Raw genomic sequence first — 18,773 nt, forward strand, 5'->3', positions numbered from 1 at the left:
ACAATATACGTTGATTAGCAAAAGACATTAAATTCAGTGAGAAGTGAATTAGGGAAAAGTGACTTAGACCAATTTAAAGAAAATAGGAAGCCTTAAATTAACTCATCTAACTACAGCTTTGCCCCAGATACTCAGAACTCCTGAACCATGTGTTGACAGCTGTGTGTGTGCAGTTGAGCAGCAGTTCTCCATGCTCATGAGGTGACAGATGAGTTACATTTGCTCCTGTCCCAACAGTTCTGGCTGAAACTCCTCTTGCTCACTGGTGTATTTATAGAACCCAGCCCATTCTGCTTTGTCTCCTTACTATGCTGTTGCTAGAGCCAGGGTTTGCTTGCATGTGTGTGTATAAGCAATGTTAAAATGCTGCCAGTAACGCAGAGCCTGACTTGTTTTATAGAACTGCAGGCCTTACCACTGCTATCTGGAGAATGCGCGTGCCAATTCTAAAATGTGTTGCAGTGGTTGCTTGTAAGCAGGTAAAATGAATCCTCCCTAAAACTGTAGTAGTGTGTTTCCCTAAGTCCCATTCGTCAGGCAGGGGATGGAGCAGAGCTGAGTGGTGGCAGAGCGTGTCTCCTCAGGCGTAGCTTAGTCACTTCCTCTGGAGGGAGGGTGCGCCCTCAGAGCTCTGCTGTAGTCGAAGCAGAGTGCTGAGCCTCTGCTCAGCAGGGTGAGTTGGGTGCTGAGCGATGGGACTGACTGCTGCAGAAACAAGGCTGGACCCTCCTGACCTCAGTACCTGCAGCTCCCAGGGTGGTCCCATCTCGGAGCAACTCCTGAGCGTCTCACTGCAGTCACGTGGATGAAGTGAAGCTCAGGCAGCCTTCTCTGCGCCCGTCTGCTGGGAAACCACGGAGGAAATCCCCGCTGCTCCCTTGCTCTTCCGTGAATTTAATGCCCTGGACTCTGTCCTGGAGCTCTCCTCCCCTGCGGCGCTGACTCGGTGCTGTGGCACGGTAACCTGTCCTCTACGCCAGGCATGACCTCGGATTCCTGATGCACCCTTACTCACCCCACCGGCAATCTCATGAGACGCCCGTGAGCCCCATATGGCACTTCTGGGGGTGACAGCCATTCTGTCCTCGAAGTCCCACCTGCGGCTGCAGGTGCGTCTGCGTTGGGCGCCTATTGGAGCACCCAGAAATACCTGCACACGGCTGAGGCGTGTCTGGAAACCTGATGCCTCATCTCCGCCATGTGGAGGCGGAGGGAGGAGGGCTGTGAGACATGTCCCTTCTCGCTCACAACAGCTGAAAGCAGAGAAGGCAACTCGCTACAGGCCTTCTCAGCAGTGCAGGGCGCCCCGGTCGCATCCCAGGGGCACCGCCAGACGCTGGGACTCTGGGTGGGTGGCAGTCCCGCAGCCGCCGGGCGATGAACATCGCAAGGAGAAGAGGCTTTTACAGACAGGAGCTGAACAGAACCGTCTGGGAGCTGCCCAGGAGGTACATTTCCCTGCACCCCGTGGGCTCTGGGGCCTACGGTTCTGTCTGGTGAGTGGGGCCCAGGGGGAGCAATGAGGGCTGGGGGTGAGAGGTGCCTCAGCACCCCCGATGAAGGGACTCTGCGTGTATGATGGAAACGGTTCATCTTCGGCTCGGTCACCACGAAGGGTTGCTTTAAAAACGATCCTGTGCCTCCTGCGGTCACCCTGACAGGCAATGGGGAGAGTCGTGTCTGGCTCAGCCCTGTGGGTGTCCTGCAGGCAGGGATGGCCTCAGATCTGAGAGGGACCTCTCAGGGTAAGGGAGTGATCTGGTTGGCAGGAAGAGGGAAACACCTGAATATCTGAGAGCTGAAGAGTTGGGCCCTGCTGCAACAAAGCAGTGGGCAGAGCTACAGCAGCTGATGCTGTGTGGTGGGGGAATGGAGCTGGGTGGCACAGCCACAGTGCTGCTTCCAGCTCCCTGTTGTAAGGCAGCAGCTGACCGGAACTTCCTGGCTGGTGGCAAATCCTGGCTGACAAGGGAGCAGCAGAGCTGCTGTTAATTAGTTACTTGGACAAAGGTACCCACAGTGAAAGCGAGCAGAAAAGTCGGATCTCATTTTGTTTACGCTGGTGAGTTGAGGAGGCTGGTGACTTTTAGCACGGGCAAATCTGAAGCAGCCCATTGTCAGTAGCCAAACAGAACCTCACTGCATATTAGGGTAAAAAGGAAAAGGAATGGAGTGTGTCCTCTTTCTTGGATGTTGGGCAAAGCACCTCTTGCTGTCCCAGAGGAATCCCCAGACTGTCTGGCTGAAGTTGGGGCTCTGTCAGTGCACTGCAGGATGCAAATGGGGACCAGAGGTTTCCTTCCCCACTTTTCTGCTTATGTGCAAGGCTGGGTCCTGAGATACCTTCTGAACCCGGTAACACTTAACTTGATATTTTGCTGTGCAGTTGGGATTTGCTGTCCTCTGCTGGGAATCACTGGGAAGCTTTTCTATCACAGCACTATTTGGAGCTGACAGCTTTTGCACATCTTTCAACAACAAATAAGGGCTGAGAAACAAATTCTGGGAGGCCAGCATGGGCTTGTTTCTTTCCCCGTTAATTCTGCAGTGATTCAGTAACTGGGGAAGTTTTCTGATGCCCCTAGCCCTGTCCCTTGGGTGCAATGTGCCACAATTACCCATGGAACCTTCATGGTACACTCGTGACCTCACCTCGAGGTCGGCCTTGGTGTCATCCTGAGCTTCCAGCTGCTCCTTAATCTCTGCTGGGAAGAACGCTGTGGGCTCTCCTGGCTGCGGCAGCAGAGTTTCCTCTGGGCTGTGCCTTATGGCAAAGGCAAAAGTAGCTCCATTTGTGCTGGGTGTTATGAAGCTCCAGCTCCTGCGTGGAGTGGTGGGGCTGGATGTGTGCTCTGCAGGCGAGACGCTGGGAAGGCAGTAAGAGGTGGCACTTGGAGGTTGGGAAATCTGCCCTGAATTCTGTGTTTGACTGAGTGGTGCCGGATCCTTCCTCTTTGTTCCTTCACGGCTTGGAGGACTGTGCTGCCCTTCTGCCAGCAGCTGCTAAAGGTCTAATGGAACTGAGACAAAATTTTCCATTCCTCTCGAGATGTTCTTCAGTGTCACTTTCAGTGCTTTCACAGCCTGGTGTGGCTCCCTTTGCCTTTTCTAGCTGAATACATTACAAAAACGCAGTCGCACCGAAGCTCTCAAAGGATGTCTGCTCTCATCAGTGATAGCTCAGAGCAACCATAAGGGACCTCAGTAGCCATGAGGGGGAAGATCGATTGCTTGATGGCATCAGAGATATCTGTTCACTCAGTGAGAGCTGCTGGTGAGCTGGACTTCTGGCAGCTATACCACAGTGAATTGCTGGTGGCTGGAAATCAGAGAAAGCCAGGCTCCTGAGATTTGCACCAAAGTATAACAACCCTTCCTTGGTGTTGCACCAAAGGGGAAGCTGTGCTGAGCGGATGTTCCCACCTATCCTACTGCATCTCTGCCCTACCAGCAGAGACCCAGCAAAACGCACCCTTTGACTGCATTGTTACAGATGGGCATTTTCCTGTTGACTCTGTTCATAAAATCTTGCCTCTGAGTGGCCCTGGAGGCCTCAGGAGCAGCGCCTCTGTTCTGCAGCTTTATGGCACAGCCCTTCCTGGACTTGGTGCCCAGAGGAAGGAGGAGCAGATGGAGCCTGGGTCTGCAGTGGGAATGGATCGCACATCTGTTCGTTAGGTGGAGAGAATCCTTGAAGAGCCTCAGAGAGAGAGAGGGTGTCACAGGATCATTCCACCCAACTCAAACAGCCGACGTGCTCAGAAGGAATAGCACGTCTCCAGCTGTGGTGGCTGTACCATGTCTTCATAAGCTCATGAAACAAACCTTATTTGCAGCCATACCTGCTTTTATACAGAAGCATACAGAAGGCTGCAGGGGAACTAACTGCGGCAGTCTGTGTTGTTTTCAGTGTGACATCCCATCTTTGCTCTGGAATACAGTGAAGAATGTTGACATACCTTCGACGACAACATCTTGCAAGCAGGTGGCAAAGAGGAAATTGCTTTGTTCCCTTTTCTCCATGACTTAAAGAAGGAGTAGGCATAATTAAAACTCATTTTGACATTCAACCATTTGAGTAATGTTGCTCTGTTAGCTCCATCTTGTTGCTACAGGTTAAAGCAAGTGTTAAAGGGAGTAAAGACTGGCACTAGTGCTTTTCTTTCTGTCCTGTCTAGTCCTCTTAGTCCTCCTGAAATCATGAGCAGTGCTTTAACAGCCCATCATGTAAAGGGAAATTCTGCGTGCGAGCCCCACTGAGTTTCAATACCAACCCAGAGAGATCAAGAGGCCTTTTCTTTTTTTTTTCTTAACCTTTTTCGGGGGGAAGTCCAGCATTAGCTCTTTTCTCAGAGGGAAATTGATCTGGTGTTGCAAAGTTTGTTAAAAACGTTTTCACATTTGCAGTGTGGAAACTGGTTTGTGTTTGTCTGTCACAGTTCCGCCATAGACAAGAAGACAGGAGAGAAAGTGGCCATCAAGAAGCTGTGCCGCCCGTTCCAGACAGAGATCTTTGCCAAGAGAGCATACAGAGAGCTCATACTCTTGAAGCAAATGCAGCATGAGAATGTAAGTATGCATTACTCACTGTTTCTGCTAAAGCAAGAGGAACTCCCCTAGGTGCGTGCCGACTCTAGTGGCAGCACCTTACCTTTGAGAGGTCTCAACATCTGCCATGGGGAGCAGTCTCAGGGCCTGACTGCTGCCCAGCTGGTGCCACATCGGCTCAGGCAGATGTGTAATAGGTGTTCCTGTGTCTTAGTAAGGGGAAAAGTAGCTGCACAGCACGGTGAGGAGTCCTCACATTCCTCAGATGGAGCTCTCAGTGCTCACGGATGTGCTGATGGAGAGCTGTTACCTGAGTTTCACATGCAAGGCAAACGCTTTCTAGATTTATGTTTGGGCTTCTCTTGTCTATCAGGTCATTGGGCTGCTCGATGTCTTCACCTCCGCCCCTTCCTACCATGGATTTCAAGACTTGTAAGTGTGGAGTTTGTGTTGCTTTGCCTAGGCTGGATTGTTGAGCACCACACATGCAGGCTTTGCAGCAGCACGATGGATCGTGCTGAGGTGCAGTTCAAAACGCAAATTGGAAAAGGGACAGACTAAAGCCAGACATCCCCAAATAACAAGGAGAAACATAAGCAGTTCCTGTAGCTGAAAGGCCCACGTGAACAGATGGCATGCCCTGTTCACAGCTGGGAGAACGTGGGATAGACAGACCAGCATAAATTACCTGAGGCATTTTGTTCCATGGTGCATGATGTGCCTTGTGAGCCACGCTGACGCACGGCGTAATCTAGAGGCTGTATCCAGAATGGGGAGAAGTGGCGTTCACCAGTCCACATGGTAACTGAACTTTGGAGATCTCCTCCTCCTTTCGCTTTGATTCTGGCTGTTCAGACACCTTGGTGTTGGTGGTCAGGTCAGACAAGCTCCTCTCACTTCCTCATCCCTGGGCAGCACGCACCTGCCTCCAGGTTTGCGGCTGCTGGCTGATACTTGGCAGCCTGCACAAAAACCATTCGCTGGTTCTGAGATGTTACTGCTGCTCATTGCAGCCTCAGCAGGCAGGCTGAAGGAACCTACAGGCTGTTTTCCAAGGCAGGGCCAAGGAATATTATAAATTTGGGAGCCAGTGCTGCAGCTTTGCAAGACTCTGTAAAACTGCACATGACACTTTGCTGCCAGGTGGACACAAGGTCACATGGGTTTGAAAATTATTATTTAAAATTAAACTAATTTGAGGTTGTTATGATTTGGAAGATCTTAATTGATATCATGTGTCTGATCTGACGGGAGGAGAAAGAGCACTTTTCAGAGTGGGCAGAATCCTATCATTGCTGCAGTTGGCTAGGAACAGCCACAGCCACCTGCCCCAGTTACACTGATTTAAACAGTCACAGGAAAACAAACCACCCAAACAACAACAAAAATAAGAACAAGGCCAGCCTGGCTCCTTGTGCTTTTCTTCTAGGCTCAGGGCTTTGTCTTACTGCCTTTTAGCTACCTGGTGATGCCATACATGCGGACAGATTTACAAAAGATCATGGGACATGAATTCAGTGATGAAAAGATCCAGTACCTGGTCTACCAGATGCTGAAAGGGCTGAAGGTAGGTGGGGCTGGAGAAACACCACTGGACTTGGTGACTCCTCTCCAGTTGGTCTTGCTTTGTCATCTCTGGGCTGACCACAGCAACAACCCCTGTCTGGGGAAGATTTGTTTTTCTGGGTGTTTGTTTGTTTTTTGTTTGTTTTAATGGCACACTGAGAAACAGGGATTTGCTCTTGAATGACTCTTGTTCTAGCATACATCAGTCCAAATGGCTGTCCTTTCATGCTAGTCAACAGGCATGGAAGCTTCCATCAGTTGTAGAGCTTGGAGTGGTTTCTCTGTGACAGCAGCTGTGCTGCTGACTTGCCAAAACCCTGAGCAATTCTGCAGTACCAGGAGCAGTGGGGCTCCTGCCGAATTTCTCACCTGGGCTGTCAGTGAAGAAGATGGAGGGAATGATTTTCTGTTCAACACAGTGAGCAAGAAATGTACTTCTCTAGCTGCCCTTGGGAGGACAAAGCAATCACTCCAAACCCTGAAATGCACAGGCAATGCCTTAACATTGCCCTCTGTAACACCCTCCACCTGGAGTTTAGAGCTGTGGTTTCTGAGTGTTACTAAGTTCACCCTAGTAACACCTTTCCCCTCATCACTGCTACCTCGAGTTTAAGTAAAGCAAGGGGAGAATAATGCCATTGGTCTAACTGGTGCAGCAAAAGTCACAATCGGTGTTTGAAACAGTAATCTGATTTCCAGTTTTGGTTTAATGATGAAATTGTTGTTTCAAATGTTAAACCATGGGGGAAAAAATGAATCAAAGTTTTCACGCCATCCAACTGACCCCAGCTCTGTCTGTAGTCCAGAGGTCTGTTTTGATAGTTTTAAGAGATTAGTTAGCTTTGCTCTGAGGCACTGTTGCCCCGTGCCCCCCTTCTGCTCTATGCTGCTTCTTTGGAGCAGCAGTGTAACCGCAAAAGCAGTCAGAAATGCAGTTGGACGCTTCAGATTGCTCTCAGGTAGCTTTCCCTCATCAGCCACTGCTTCTCCTATGGTTGTGGGCTTTACTGTGGGCTCATATTCTGGGACACGCAGTGGATGCCAGCACTGCGTTCCCACTGACTTCCTCTTTGGAACTCTCATTTCTCCGCTGGAGAAAATGCTCTTATCTGCTGGTGACCACACCGTGGCTTCTCTTTTTGTTGCAGTACATTCATTCTGCCGGAATCGTCCACAGGGTAAGTCCATATGCACCAATACTCTGATTTTGTCTGTTTAGGAGAAATGCAGCTTGGTCATAAAAATAGCAAATTTCTAAACATCGTTTTGCTAATGGCCTCATGTGCTCTGAATTCTCTCTGGCTCTGCTGCTCTCCTGTACCCAGTGCTTATTCAGATTTAGCAGAAATGCTCTATTTGCTGGCAAGCTGTGAAGCACTTTATGATTTTTGAGTGAAAATGGTTTAAGGAAAAAAAAAAGTCACTGCAATTTAAAGCTATACAGTATTGCTGTATTGGCACTGGGCTCAGGATGTTATGGGAAAGCATCCCAGGTGAGCAGAGACTTGACTCAGGCTCGCGTTGATGAACTGCAAATCCAAACATCTCACTTATTCTGGTCTCATCTGTTTTAGGACCTGAAGCCAGGCAACCTGGCTGTGAATGAAGACTGCCAGCTAAAGGTAGGAAAAATGCAGGGAGCAGGTCAGAGTGCTCACAAGCAGGAATGCTGGTGTGCAGGTGTCATCGTGCTTCCCCTGACAGCTCAATCTGGGGAGCTGAATTACACAGCAGTTGTAGTCAGCAGGAAATATTCACCTGCTTATGCAACTTGCTGAATCAGGGCCCAGGCCTTGGAATGAACATCCTGTCACTGTCATTCTGGCTGCACTGAAGTTCCCAATGACTTCCTAAATTAATGTAATACTACTGAGCCATATGGGTGTTAGGTGGATCCCTATCCCTGAAGGATAACTGGATACAGCCCCAGTTACCCTTTGGTTCTTGCTGGCTAGACCCTGAGGCATAATGGCTGTGATTCTAGACAAAGTTATTTTCAGTATATCTCTGAAGAGATTGCTTACAGCTCAGAGGGGTGACAGTCTCCCATTTGTTTTCTGTAATGTATATTACTGGGAGGGGCTTCTGTTGCCCGTAAAGGTTGGGTCAAGCCGTGTTCATCTCCAGAACTGAGAGGTCATCTCCTGTCAGCTGCCGGGTGTTGTTATAGGAAATGGTGAGTCATAGTGGCTTGTGAGCACACCTTGGCCTCCACCTTCTACAAGTCCATTAAAAAAAAATCTCATAGAATTTAAACTTAAGCTTCAAAGGAAGTGACCTTCCAGGTAGCAGCAGAAGACGCAGATCCTCTCCGCAGGGTCTCTGCAGAACAACCAGCTCTGCAGCTGGCTTGCAACTTGCAGTGGAATTAAGACAAACTTGTAGGTCTTTGAACCATCCCATGGGTGGCTTTGGTGCAGACAGAGCTTCGCTCCGGTCTGATTGGATCTGCTTCATTTAAAAGCAGATTATTGCTTGTAGGATTGATTGATTGATTCTTTCCTGCCTTTCCTTCTCCCTCTTCTTTTGGTGAGCTGCAGATCTTGGACTTTGGCTTAGCAAGACATGCTGATGCTGAAATGACAGGCTATGTGGTCACACGCTGGTATAGAGCTCCAGAAGTCATTCTGAACTGGATGCATTACAACCAGACAGGTGAGTTGCATTGCTTCAGCTGTGTGACTGTCTGGTGACAAACCCAAAGACCTCTCTGTCATGCCTGGGTCAAATCCCACCTAATCTACCAAATGTTTTTGCTCCTTGTAATCAGTGTCCCCTGACATGGAGCAAGTCACAGCTGATGCCTGTGGGAAATGATGAAAGCAAAGATTTTAGCAGCATGGAAAGAACTGGGGAGGGCAGAAAATGGGACTGAAGTTGAAATGGGTGCCTGCTGCAGACTGAAAAAATAGGCAACAGCTCATGCAATCCTTTTTTCCTAAAAAGCTACTCTTTTCAAATTTTTCCTTCTTTCTTCCCAACAGTGGATATCTGGTCTATTGGTTGCATCATGGCAGAAATGCTGACTGGGAAAACGCTGTTCAAAGGAAAAGACTGTATCCTTTCAAACGAAACCTTTTCCCTCAGAGGGGTAACAATTCTTGGCATGTGTGAGAGAGCCTTAGGAATGCGGCTACAGAGGGAAATCAGTGTTGGTCTAGTTTACTAAGAGATGATCACAGGAGATCAGTGCAGTCTTTTTGGTGAGGAAAACAGAATATAGAAGGGGGACAAGACACCCTTAGAAGTGCACCTCCTCTGTTGGCCACGTATTCTCTATATCAGCAGTCTAACCTTGAATTCCCCTCGTTTTATACCCAAGCCCTTCCGTACTCTCAATCTATGGGCATATACCTCGGTAGAACGGTACAAACAGAACTCGCTGTTGATGAGGACTGCGTCCTAGAAGAGAGGATGCAAACAGTGTAATGAGTCTCAGTTTGTGTGGCTCTGCAGGTCTGTATCATTACCTGCTCAGAGCTGCTGCTGCTCCTGGGACGCTCCTGCGCACAGCCCATAGGTTGAGCTGCTGGGTGGAGCCCAGGGCTCGCTCCCAGGTGGATGATCTTTAACACAGCCCGCCAGACCTTGATCAGCTGACTCAGATCCTGAAAGTAACGGGGCATCCAGGAGATGACTTTGTGGAGAAGCTTGAGGACAAGGCGGTAAGGAAGCCCTGTGGCCACTCTGGTCTTGCTGCCAAAGGCATGGTGGGGAGAGGTAAACTCGCAGCAGATGGGCCATGTGCTGCTGTTACAGCCGCCGTGAACAGGAGAGGGGGCAGTCTTTCCCATCATCAGGGAAAACGTTTTTGTCAGTGACACCTCTGATGTATTTGACTTCAATGCTCGTCACTGAGAACTGGTGCGGATCACAGGGCTGCTGGGCGAGGAATTGGTGCTGCACCTCCTGCCTCTGTTCTGCAGCTCAGCTGTTCTTAAAGCATCAGCATTTCTGTGTCCCAAGTGATAAAAATAGTTCCTCACAAGCTGGCCACTAAAATGTGACGTGAGATAATTTGTTGTTCTCATCTCCTAAATAATGAGACCCAAGAGCTCCATTTTACATCCCCCTTATACTTGTCCAGTTGCAGTAAATGCATGTGCTCTGCTTTCCTTTCTCTTTTAGGCTAAAAGTTATATCAAGTCTCTTCCAAAAATGCCCAAGAAGGATTTGTCTGTGCTCTTCCCCAAAGCCAATCCTCAGGGTAAGTAATCTTGAGCATTTCTCACAAGTTCTCACAACTGAAAATGAGTTGGGCTGACTGCCACAGATGCAATTTTGTTGCTCCTCGTTTTCATAACTTCTCACTGCTTCCTCCCTTGCAGGCTGTATCCCAGCAGAAGGTTGCCCTTCCCAGAGCAAATACACCTGAATTAAAACAGTCCTTTATTGGCACTGCAATGTCAGTGTTCTGCTGTTAGTGGCCATTTACCTCTTTCCTTTCTGTTTTTAGTTTTAAAATGGCACAGTGTGTAAAATAAAAGGAAGAGGTAAACTTCACATTCTTGTATTAACAAGCCAGAAGGAAGCACATGCTATATACAACAGGATGTCTAGGTCACAGAAAGCAAATCGTGGGATTAGGGCAGTTGCATGCAGCGGTACAACACCTTTAGCTCCACTTGGTATAGGATTTGGGATGAGTTTTGGCTGATGTTAGCTTTCAGAGCTTGCTGCTTGTAGCAAAGCAGAGGACATTATGATTCAGAGTACTCAAAATGTCTCCCCAACCCCAGATCCAAAGCATCACAGGTTTTGATGAAGTATGAGAGAGCCCCACAGTTCACTCTAATAAATCTTTTCCTGCGGGAAGAGTTCAGCTCAGATTGCAGCTGTTTGTTGAACACCTGCACCTTTCAGTACGTAACAGGCAGTTGAAATGTGCGATTTTCAGGGTAAAAACCGATCTCCAAGTGGCTCTTTCCCCAAGTAGATAAGAGAAAACCTCTTCTAAAAGGGGAGCATTAAGCTATGAATACCAAGACGGAACAGGGATGATAGACCAGTCAGTATCTGAGTTTCCTGCCTTCCTGTTTACCAGGGATGTATAGGTTTCTATATGGATTACTCAAGCAATAGCTTGAGAATTGACTATTTTGAGTCGCAGGGGTCAGAGTGAAAGCAAATGACTGAAGCTGCAAAACATCGTGAAGTTAATGGTTTGCCATTCACATTCCTGCAGACTATCCATGCAGCAGTGCCTATCTGAGGCTGATTTGTTACCTCTGCACAATGTATACCTCACTTCTCTTAGTAAAAGTTACCTGTGGCCACTGCTTGGCAAACTTTGCAGATTTCCATGCTGCCTTGGCCAGATTGCGGAATTCGTTTTGTTTTTAGGTATGGAAATGTCTTAGTGGAAACACTAGCCCTATCATTTTCAGGGTTTGTGCACAGGATGGCTGTTCTGCCCTGTACCCACTCAGCACGTTCCTGTCTTCTCCCACAGCAGTGGACCTGCTGGACAAGATGCTGCAGCTGGATGTGGAGAAGCGCCTTACAGCCACAGAAGCATTAGCCCACCCATACTTCGATCAATTCCGAGACATTGAGGAGGAGACAGAGGCACAACAGTCCTACGATGATTCTCTGGAGCATGAAAAGCTTTCAGTAGAAGAATGGAAAAGTAAGAAGTTTATTTTATTTGACACTGCATAACACAGACTTTCCTGCCCCTTTCTGTTTCCTGTGAGCACGCTGAGTAAGGCCAGCTCAGCTGCAGCCACTCAGTAACGCCTTGATGATGGCATTCATCTCCCTTTCCTTGCTCTTACTGTCATGGACTCAGCAGAGATTCCTTCTGCTGCCATCTTTTCAGATTCCACTTTTTCCCCCATCTGTACTTCATCTCTTCCTCCCAGCTTGTACCTGCTGTACTTCTCTCTGCACACGGTTAATGGTCGAAGTTTTGTTTGTGACCTCTGCAATAGGAGATGCACGCTAGAGGTATTCATTATTCGTTCTTCTTCTGTTTTTCAAGAACATATCTACAAGGAGATCTTATCCTTCAGTCCAATCGCACGGAAGGACTCAAAGAAGCGAAGTGGAATGTCGCTGTAGTGACTGCTTCAGCTGTGACCGGGATTCATGTCTCATGCTGGATGACAGATGGGATTTGTTCCACACAGCCTCTTTTGTTGCCATCACTTGGCCTATGGGACTCCTCTGTGTGTGAACATGATGTCAACGCTGTGACCGTGGGCACTGGACTTTCTTCCACTGGTGGGGGAAGCACTCCTAAATAGTTTTCAACTGTAAAGATAAAATGCTTCACTGAAGCTTTGGGAGAAATTGCTGGTATTTTTTCTCCCTCCCTCCTCCCCCCTCTCCTCCCTGCATATTGCCAGGTTTTTGTTTCTCCTTTCTTTCAAAAAGCACAGGCTTTTGGACTTGAATTATGTATAAGGTAAATAAAATGGTAACGCTGTCTGGGGACTGAGTCCCAAGCAAAATACTGAAATGGTGAAATTTAGCGTAACAAGACTTTATCCACACTCCTGATCACTGAGCTCCTAAAGAGCACCCAGCACAGCCAGGTTGCTGACATGATTCAGCACCCGGGACGTCATGGGAATTGAGTTCTTCATACACACAGGCTACATCCAGGGCACCTTCTGCCCTGGTTTCTTGCTATGCACAAAACTCCCTGCTAGGGTGCAGCCTCCTCTGGGCAGGTACTCATTCCTCCTTTTTGCTTTACTTCTCTCATCCTTGGGTTTTGATAGGTACTGTTTCTTCCTCGTGGCTAGCTGCAAATGCATCCCTGGGAGTTAAAGACCACATTCCCACATTCATAACCTTGTTATCCCAGGGAGCTGGGTTACCAGCAAGCAGTCCTCCTGCCCTCACAGGGGCCTCTCCTTTATGCACAGTCTGCTTCACCCTCCAGCTCCCTTAGCCAGGCTTATCTCTGCTGCGCACCCTGCCTCTGCAGGCTGCCTTTATCTCTTAGCAGATCTGGTATTTTGTTACACACTCCAGTGACATGACCTCTTACGCACTCATTCCCTCTGCTTTGAGGAATCTGTTTTACCATTTGTTCTCTGCTGCAGTTCTCTTACAGGGCTGTTTGTTCCTTAATAGGAGGAGACTTTAATTGTTTGGAAATGTCTTAATAGGTGATTGTCTACCCCAAGGCTCACATCCTTACTTTGAAGTAAGAATCAAAAAGTTTATAGATTGGAAAGGAGGGGAAAAAAAAAAGAAAAACAATATATTGCATGAACAATTCAGCGTCATCAGAAACAGGAACACAATTCAATTCAGTGAACGTGGAAAATAGCTTCAGATATTCTGGTATCAGATCAGTTCCTTCAGTCATCAATCTTATAAACATCATCTGAGACAATCTTATTACATAGAAAACCTCACAGAAACCAAGCTACAAACAGATTCCCATTAATTAATTCACTTTAGCGAGTATTTCTTGGCTACGAGAAGTTGCCACCTCTGAGATGCTCATCATATCAGTATGTGACAAAGGTTGGGAATATGCAGTGCTTGTAGGGAAAAGTACCCTGGAAGAGAAAGTTTCAAACGCAATTGAATCAATCAAATTCAATTACAGAGTCTTGCTGCAGTTGGAAAGGAAGCAGTTGAGGGCCAAGGGCTCACAGGTCAGGATTTTGGGGACCCTATGTGCACCCTAATGCAGATTCTCTAAGAAAAGCCGAATTAGTGTCACCTTGTGGAAACTGGTGACATGAAAGAGAGCCCTACTGTGCTGCATCCACAGCCACTTGCATCCAGCCTTGCCCTCAGATGCTATTTCTTTAGTAGGTATAGAGCTTTGTATGAGTTGAAGAACAATAAAATACTATCTTTTGCTGTTTATCACTCTGGGTTAAGCATTCTCTCACATACAACTTGTCTGGATTTAATTGGTTTGCAAAGGTGTTCCCATAGTATTGCGATAAGAAGAGTGTGATGCACAGACAGAGGGAGGTGGTTCTCTGAGCCCGGCTGCTGTTTACCGGACTAACCAGCTTGGCATCTGCAATCTCCCTCCAGGGAATGTTTGTTCCACCTTTGCTTCTGTAATATGCCAAGTAGTTCATTCAAACATAAAAGTATGTTTTGATCCTTGAGGTAATTTGATGTACTAGAAGTATTACTAATGTAATCTGAAGCCTGGAACTGTTGGAGGTGTATGCGTCAGTGTGTCCCAAGCCAATACTCAAGTACATAGGTGTGTGCTATAAACGTTATTACTACTGGAAGGGGAGATGAAAAACAATTACAGGCACAAAATAAGCAAACTGCATCTGAAAGTGACTTCAGTCTTAATACTATATAAGCAGGTCTTAAAGAACCACGGTTTGAGGAAACCATTCTCTCCTCGTCCTGCTCCACGGGATGCAACCTGCATATTCCCTGCATGTAGGAAGGGAGCAGTTGCTGCTCCATCAAAGAGCAGTTGAAATATCGTCCCTTTGAACAAGAAGTCTGACTGGGCTTCTCTGTCCATCGTGCAATCTTTAACAGAGGTCACAGAGGAGCTCTCTGCAGCTGCCACAAACATCTCAGCTGCATGTCTTTGTACTGAATATACTTCCAAAAAATATTTTATATCAAGTCCAGATTCCTGTGTGGAGTGCTTTCTCTTTTGTGAGCTTACACTGAATGCTCTGAAATAGTGAGAACAACCTCAAGAGTTGTGTGTGGACTCCACTCTGGGAATCTTTCATTCACCCACTGACAATGCACAGTGGTCTTCAGCACACGATTCTGCCACGTGTCCCCTAAGGAGCAAATAATTCATGGACGTTCATTTTGCTAGTTTTTTGGGTTTTTTTTCTCCTTGTGTAATTTACATGACTTTAAAATACAAAATCCAGTGATAAAAATCACTCAACCATTTAGTGAACATCCAAAATCCCATAAATCAGGCCAGATGGAAATATGCTATTTACACTGAAGCACAGTAAAAATGATGCTGATATAAATTATTTGTGCCCACCTCACATAATATGCAGATGCCCATCTTGAAATACTTTTTATAGCTCAGTCCTGCATTTATTTTTGAATGTAGGGAGTTTTTTTACTATTATTTGGAAAGTGAAGCCTTCATCATAAACAATCTTTCTGTGCAAGTTTTTTGGCAGCCAGTGAGATCTGTGAGTTACAACTTTACGAGAGAGATCTTATTTATGGAGTACTTACAGCTGAGATTGGGTGAGAAGAAGCGGATGAAGCAATGATTTTTTTTTTCCATAAGAGACACCATAAAGTTATAAGGATTTATCTTTTTTTTAAGCAGATACACAATATTCAGCACATTTTGGACATCACCTAGAAAACTCTCTGTGCTTTGAAAATATCTACAGCTTCTTAGAAAACTCTACACTTATTTTATCCCATAAGAAAAAAAACTGTTTTCATATTTAACCTTCTCACACTCTAAGTAACGTTCTAAATGGACTAATCCTTTTCAGGTTGTACGTGTGTGATGCTGGGATAAAAGAAAAACATAGGAAATGATAAACACACCTGAGAACTCTAATGAGATCCTTTAAGGATTGTTAATATGTTTTCATATTTCCATGCCTCACCTGCCTAAGTAGCAAGGGAAAGTTCCTAATCCTCTGCAGTTTCCCATGTCATTGTGGAGTGTGGGCTTGTAACACGATCGTGGCTGTTTTTTGTTTTTAGTTTTTAAACACAACTAAGAGAAACAAAACACGAAAGAAAGACCAGAAAATTGCCAGCACCAATTCATTTTCACCCCACAAAGGATGAACATTTACTTCACTAACTGCAGCTGTGTTCATCAGCATCACTCTGCTGTGAAAACATTGGTGTTTCCAAGCAATTGTGGAATATAGGATGTTTAATTTCTCTCGTGCCAAGCCATTTTCTGACTGCATGGGCTTATACAACCCTTCGTATGATGTTCAGCCAATGCTGCTTCGCCACTGATTCAGACAGCACTTGGCTGATTGATAACTTCTTTCTCTTTTGCTGGGTTGCGCTCTATTAAATAATGTTAAAAGTAAGCATTTATCTTTAGTAACTTTCAGTTGAATGAGAGCTAACTCCTTTTAGCCAAGTTTGGCTAGAAAAATTAGAATTATCCTACTATCAACCATAATTTCAGTTCTTTCTTCAGAAAAACCCAAAAAGGGTTTTAAAACTGATTTGCCCATTAAGATAAAAAAAAGGAATACCATTAACTACTACTAAGAAAACAGTGCTAGGTGCTTGTGTCATCTCTCTGAAGTCAGTGGGACTGAACAGGGCTATAAATACTCCCCATAAAACTAGGATCTCAGGAAGTGCACTCGCGAATCCAGCTGAACTGTACTGCAGCCAAGGCTAACCACTTTGAGGTATGTGGCTTTTAACCTTTAGCGTGCACGGGTCCTTTTTAGCAACGAAAACAATTCCAATAGTTCTGAAGAAAACAGCCACAGAACAAACAACCAAAACACAGATGACAGAAGTACTCGTTTTGAGGCTTAATGAATCAACAAATAAAAAAAAAAGTCATTTTTCAGTTCTCAATTACAAATGATGATTTTCTCCCTCTTTAAATATGTTTAAATACTTGAATAAAGATGAAGAAAATTATGACTGAATGTGCCTAGCCCTGTTTGAACTGTCTTGGCTGCCATTTTCAATTGAAGTGACATCCCTGGTTTTGAACTTGTACCATTTAAAAACTGTGAGAGCCAAGAAATTGAATTAAGTTGTGCCTCTGGGATTTCAGATAAGTCCAGAATGTTTTTTCAAATAACACATTAGTTCCACAGCTCTATTTTAAAATTAAATGATGGATAACTTGTTTTAACGCTCAAACATATGGCCCTCAATCTTCCAAGATGTCTGTGCATATTTCATGTTGTGCAAGAGTCACTCTACGGAACTTAATAGGACTATTCACACAGTTGACATTAAGCACATATGCAAATCTTCGCAAGACGTGATTATAATAAGCCAATTTCAGTGCAAATCTAAGTATAAAGGGCTTAAAAGCTGAGGTCAAAATAAAAGAACTTGCACAAGTGTCATAATGAAAGAATACCAAAATGCTGAGGAGAAAATATGCACTAAAACCTTCTGATAAAATCCAAACTATGTTCTCATATAGAGAGGGAAATTAGGCAGTCAAACTGCTCATTGCAGTAACTGAAATAATTTTACTTACTGTGAAACTCTTTCCTCAACAGTCAACTCATTTGCTGAGATGTCTATTTTATAGATTTTTTGTTGTTCTTTATGGATAGGATTGTGCTTTTCCATAGATGCACTTTGGGGGCGAGATGGGATTTTATGTAAAATGATACGCTTTATTTATCTCCAATTTCTTTTCATGCAGTAAAAATATATATATGTATATATACATATTTAATATCCTTGAGTTCCGATGTGTTAACAGTAGCTTCTTCAAGAAGTAAACACAGAAATGAGTACTGAGAAGTTTTGAAATGTAAAATCCGTCATAACGTTACTGTTCTGCATTAAGTGAAACTTTTCCCATGTTCTTAAAGCTTCACATCCCGGTCCAATTTGAGTACTTTGCAGAACAAGATTGTCACGGAATGCTTGGCTGCTCTGATATTTCACACTTAACATACAATGAAAGACAAAAGATCCTATAGTTGTAACTGAGGGAAAACTACATTTTTATCTTTGAAAACAATTCTATATTCTATTTATAATTCTATACGTTCAGATGCCAATATTATGCAATATTCTGTATGACTGTAAGTGGGAAGTGCACACGCACAAGTACATGCTATGCTCTGTAAGCATAGGAGACTCTGGAGCTCCTATCTCATCACTTATCTCAGTGGCAAGCACAACTCCTTCCTCATTCATTCCTCTCTGTCCCTCTCTCTAACCTTCCACCTTGTCACACCTCTGAACGTCAGGAGGCCATCTGGACCCGAAGTATCACACTAGAAAATAATGCAGACTCTCATTAATCCCATCATTTGTCTGACAGTGTTGTTTGGGTGCAGAGCAGCAGGGATTAGGCTTACATGCTCTCTGGGAGAGCTGCGCTAACTGGTGCCGGCGATACTGTCATGTGGTTTTGATGTTCCCACGCGCTTCCTGCAAAAAGAAATACCGGGTGAAGGATGAAGCACTCTCATAAACTCAGGGCAAGGATCTGGCCAATCCCAGGGGCCTAAAACAGGTCCCTCACAGCTGCAGCTGAGCTCGCAGGCAAATCCCAAACCCAGGGACCGTCACAGAACCCTTAACTGGAGCGCCCCTGGGATCCCCAACCCAACGTCGCCCCCCGTTCCCGCTGCCCGCGTCCCTCCGTGCCACGTTTCCTGAGTTCCGAGCTCCTTCGGGGACGGCGACCCCCCCACCCCCGGGCAGCCCGTCCCGATACCCGACCACTCCGATAATAAACTTGCGTCCCGTCATTCCCCCCCGCCCCTCCCGGCCGCTCAGAGCCAGCAGCACAGCCGGGAGGCGGACGCCTCCCCCCGCTCGCAGCCCCTGGGGCCCTCCCGCTCCTCTCGGCCCGGGGGTGGGAAGGCACCGGGAGGGGCGGGCGGTCTCTGCCCGCGGGCTGGGGGGAGCGCAGCGCGGCAGCCCCCTCCCCCGCCGCCTTCCCTCACCGCTCGGCCGGGGCCGCACCGCCGCCACCGCCTCCATTTTGTGCGTGTCCCTGCGCCCCCCCCGCCTCTCCTCACACA

General features: G+C 46.4%; 1 protein-coding gene and 1 long non-coding RNA gene across 4 annotated transcripts; one reads left to right on the plus strand and one right to left on the minus strand.

Moving 5' to 3' along the window:
* Positions 1-612: 612 nt before the first annotated feature.
* Positions 613-12,569, plus strand: MAPK13 (mitogen-activated protein kinase 13). Of its 3 annotated transcripts, none has more exons than XM_042837406.1 (12): positions 613-1,496; positions 4,440-4,569; positions 4,922-4,980; positions 6,007-6,115; positions 7,263-7,292; positions 7,689-7,736; positions 8,655-8,769; positions 9,099-9,170; positions 9,700-9,779; positions 10,243-10,321; positions 11,570-11,743; positions 12,098-12,569. In XM_042837406.1, exons 1-12 carry the CDS (start codon positions 1,378-1,380, stop codon positions 12,175-12,177), a joined length of 1,095 nt encoding a protein of 364 aa, XP_042693340.1. In that variant the 5' UTR covers positions 613-1,377; the 3' UTR covers positions 12,178-12,569. The 3 variants fall into 3 exon arrangements, with proteins under 3 accessions (XP_042693340.1, XP_042693341.1, XP_042693339.1); XM_042837407.1 differs by having other exon boundaries at positions 614-1,448; positions 11,567-11,743; XM_042837405.1 differs by having other exon boundaries at positions 615-1,496; positions 11,567-11,743.
* Positions 11,739-18,527, minus strand: LOC122170504. The gene is made up of 3 exons (XR_006171786.1): positions 18,102-18,527; positions 15,669-18,017; positions 11,739-12,369 (listed from the first exon to the last, which is right to left on the minus strand). It is a non-coding gene; the product is annotated as an uncharacterized LOC122170504 (long non-coding RNA).
* Positions 18,528-18,773: the final 246 nt, after the last annotated feature.

Source organism: Centrocercus urophasianus, unplaced genomic scaffold, assembly GCF_019232065.1.
Source record: "Centrocercus urophasianus isolate 14NV4802_14NV808 unplaced genomic scaffold, USGS_Curo_1.0 seq_70, whole genome shotgun sequence".
Lineage (NCBI taxonomy): Eukaryota > Metazoa > Chordata > Aves > Galliformes > Phasianidae > Centrocercus > Centrocercus urophasianus.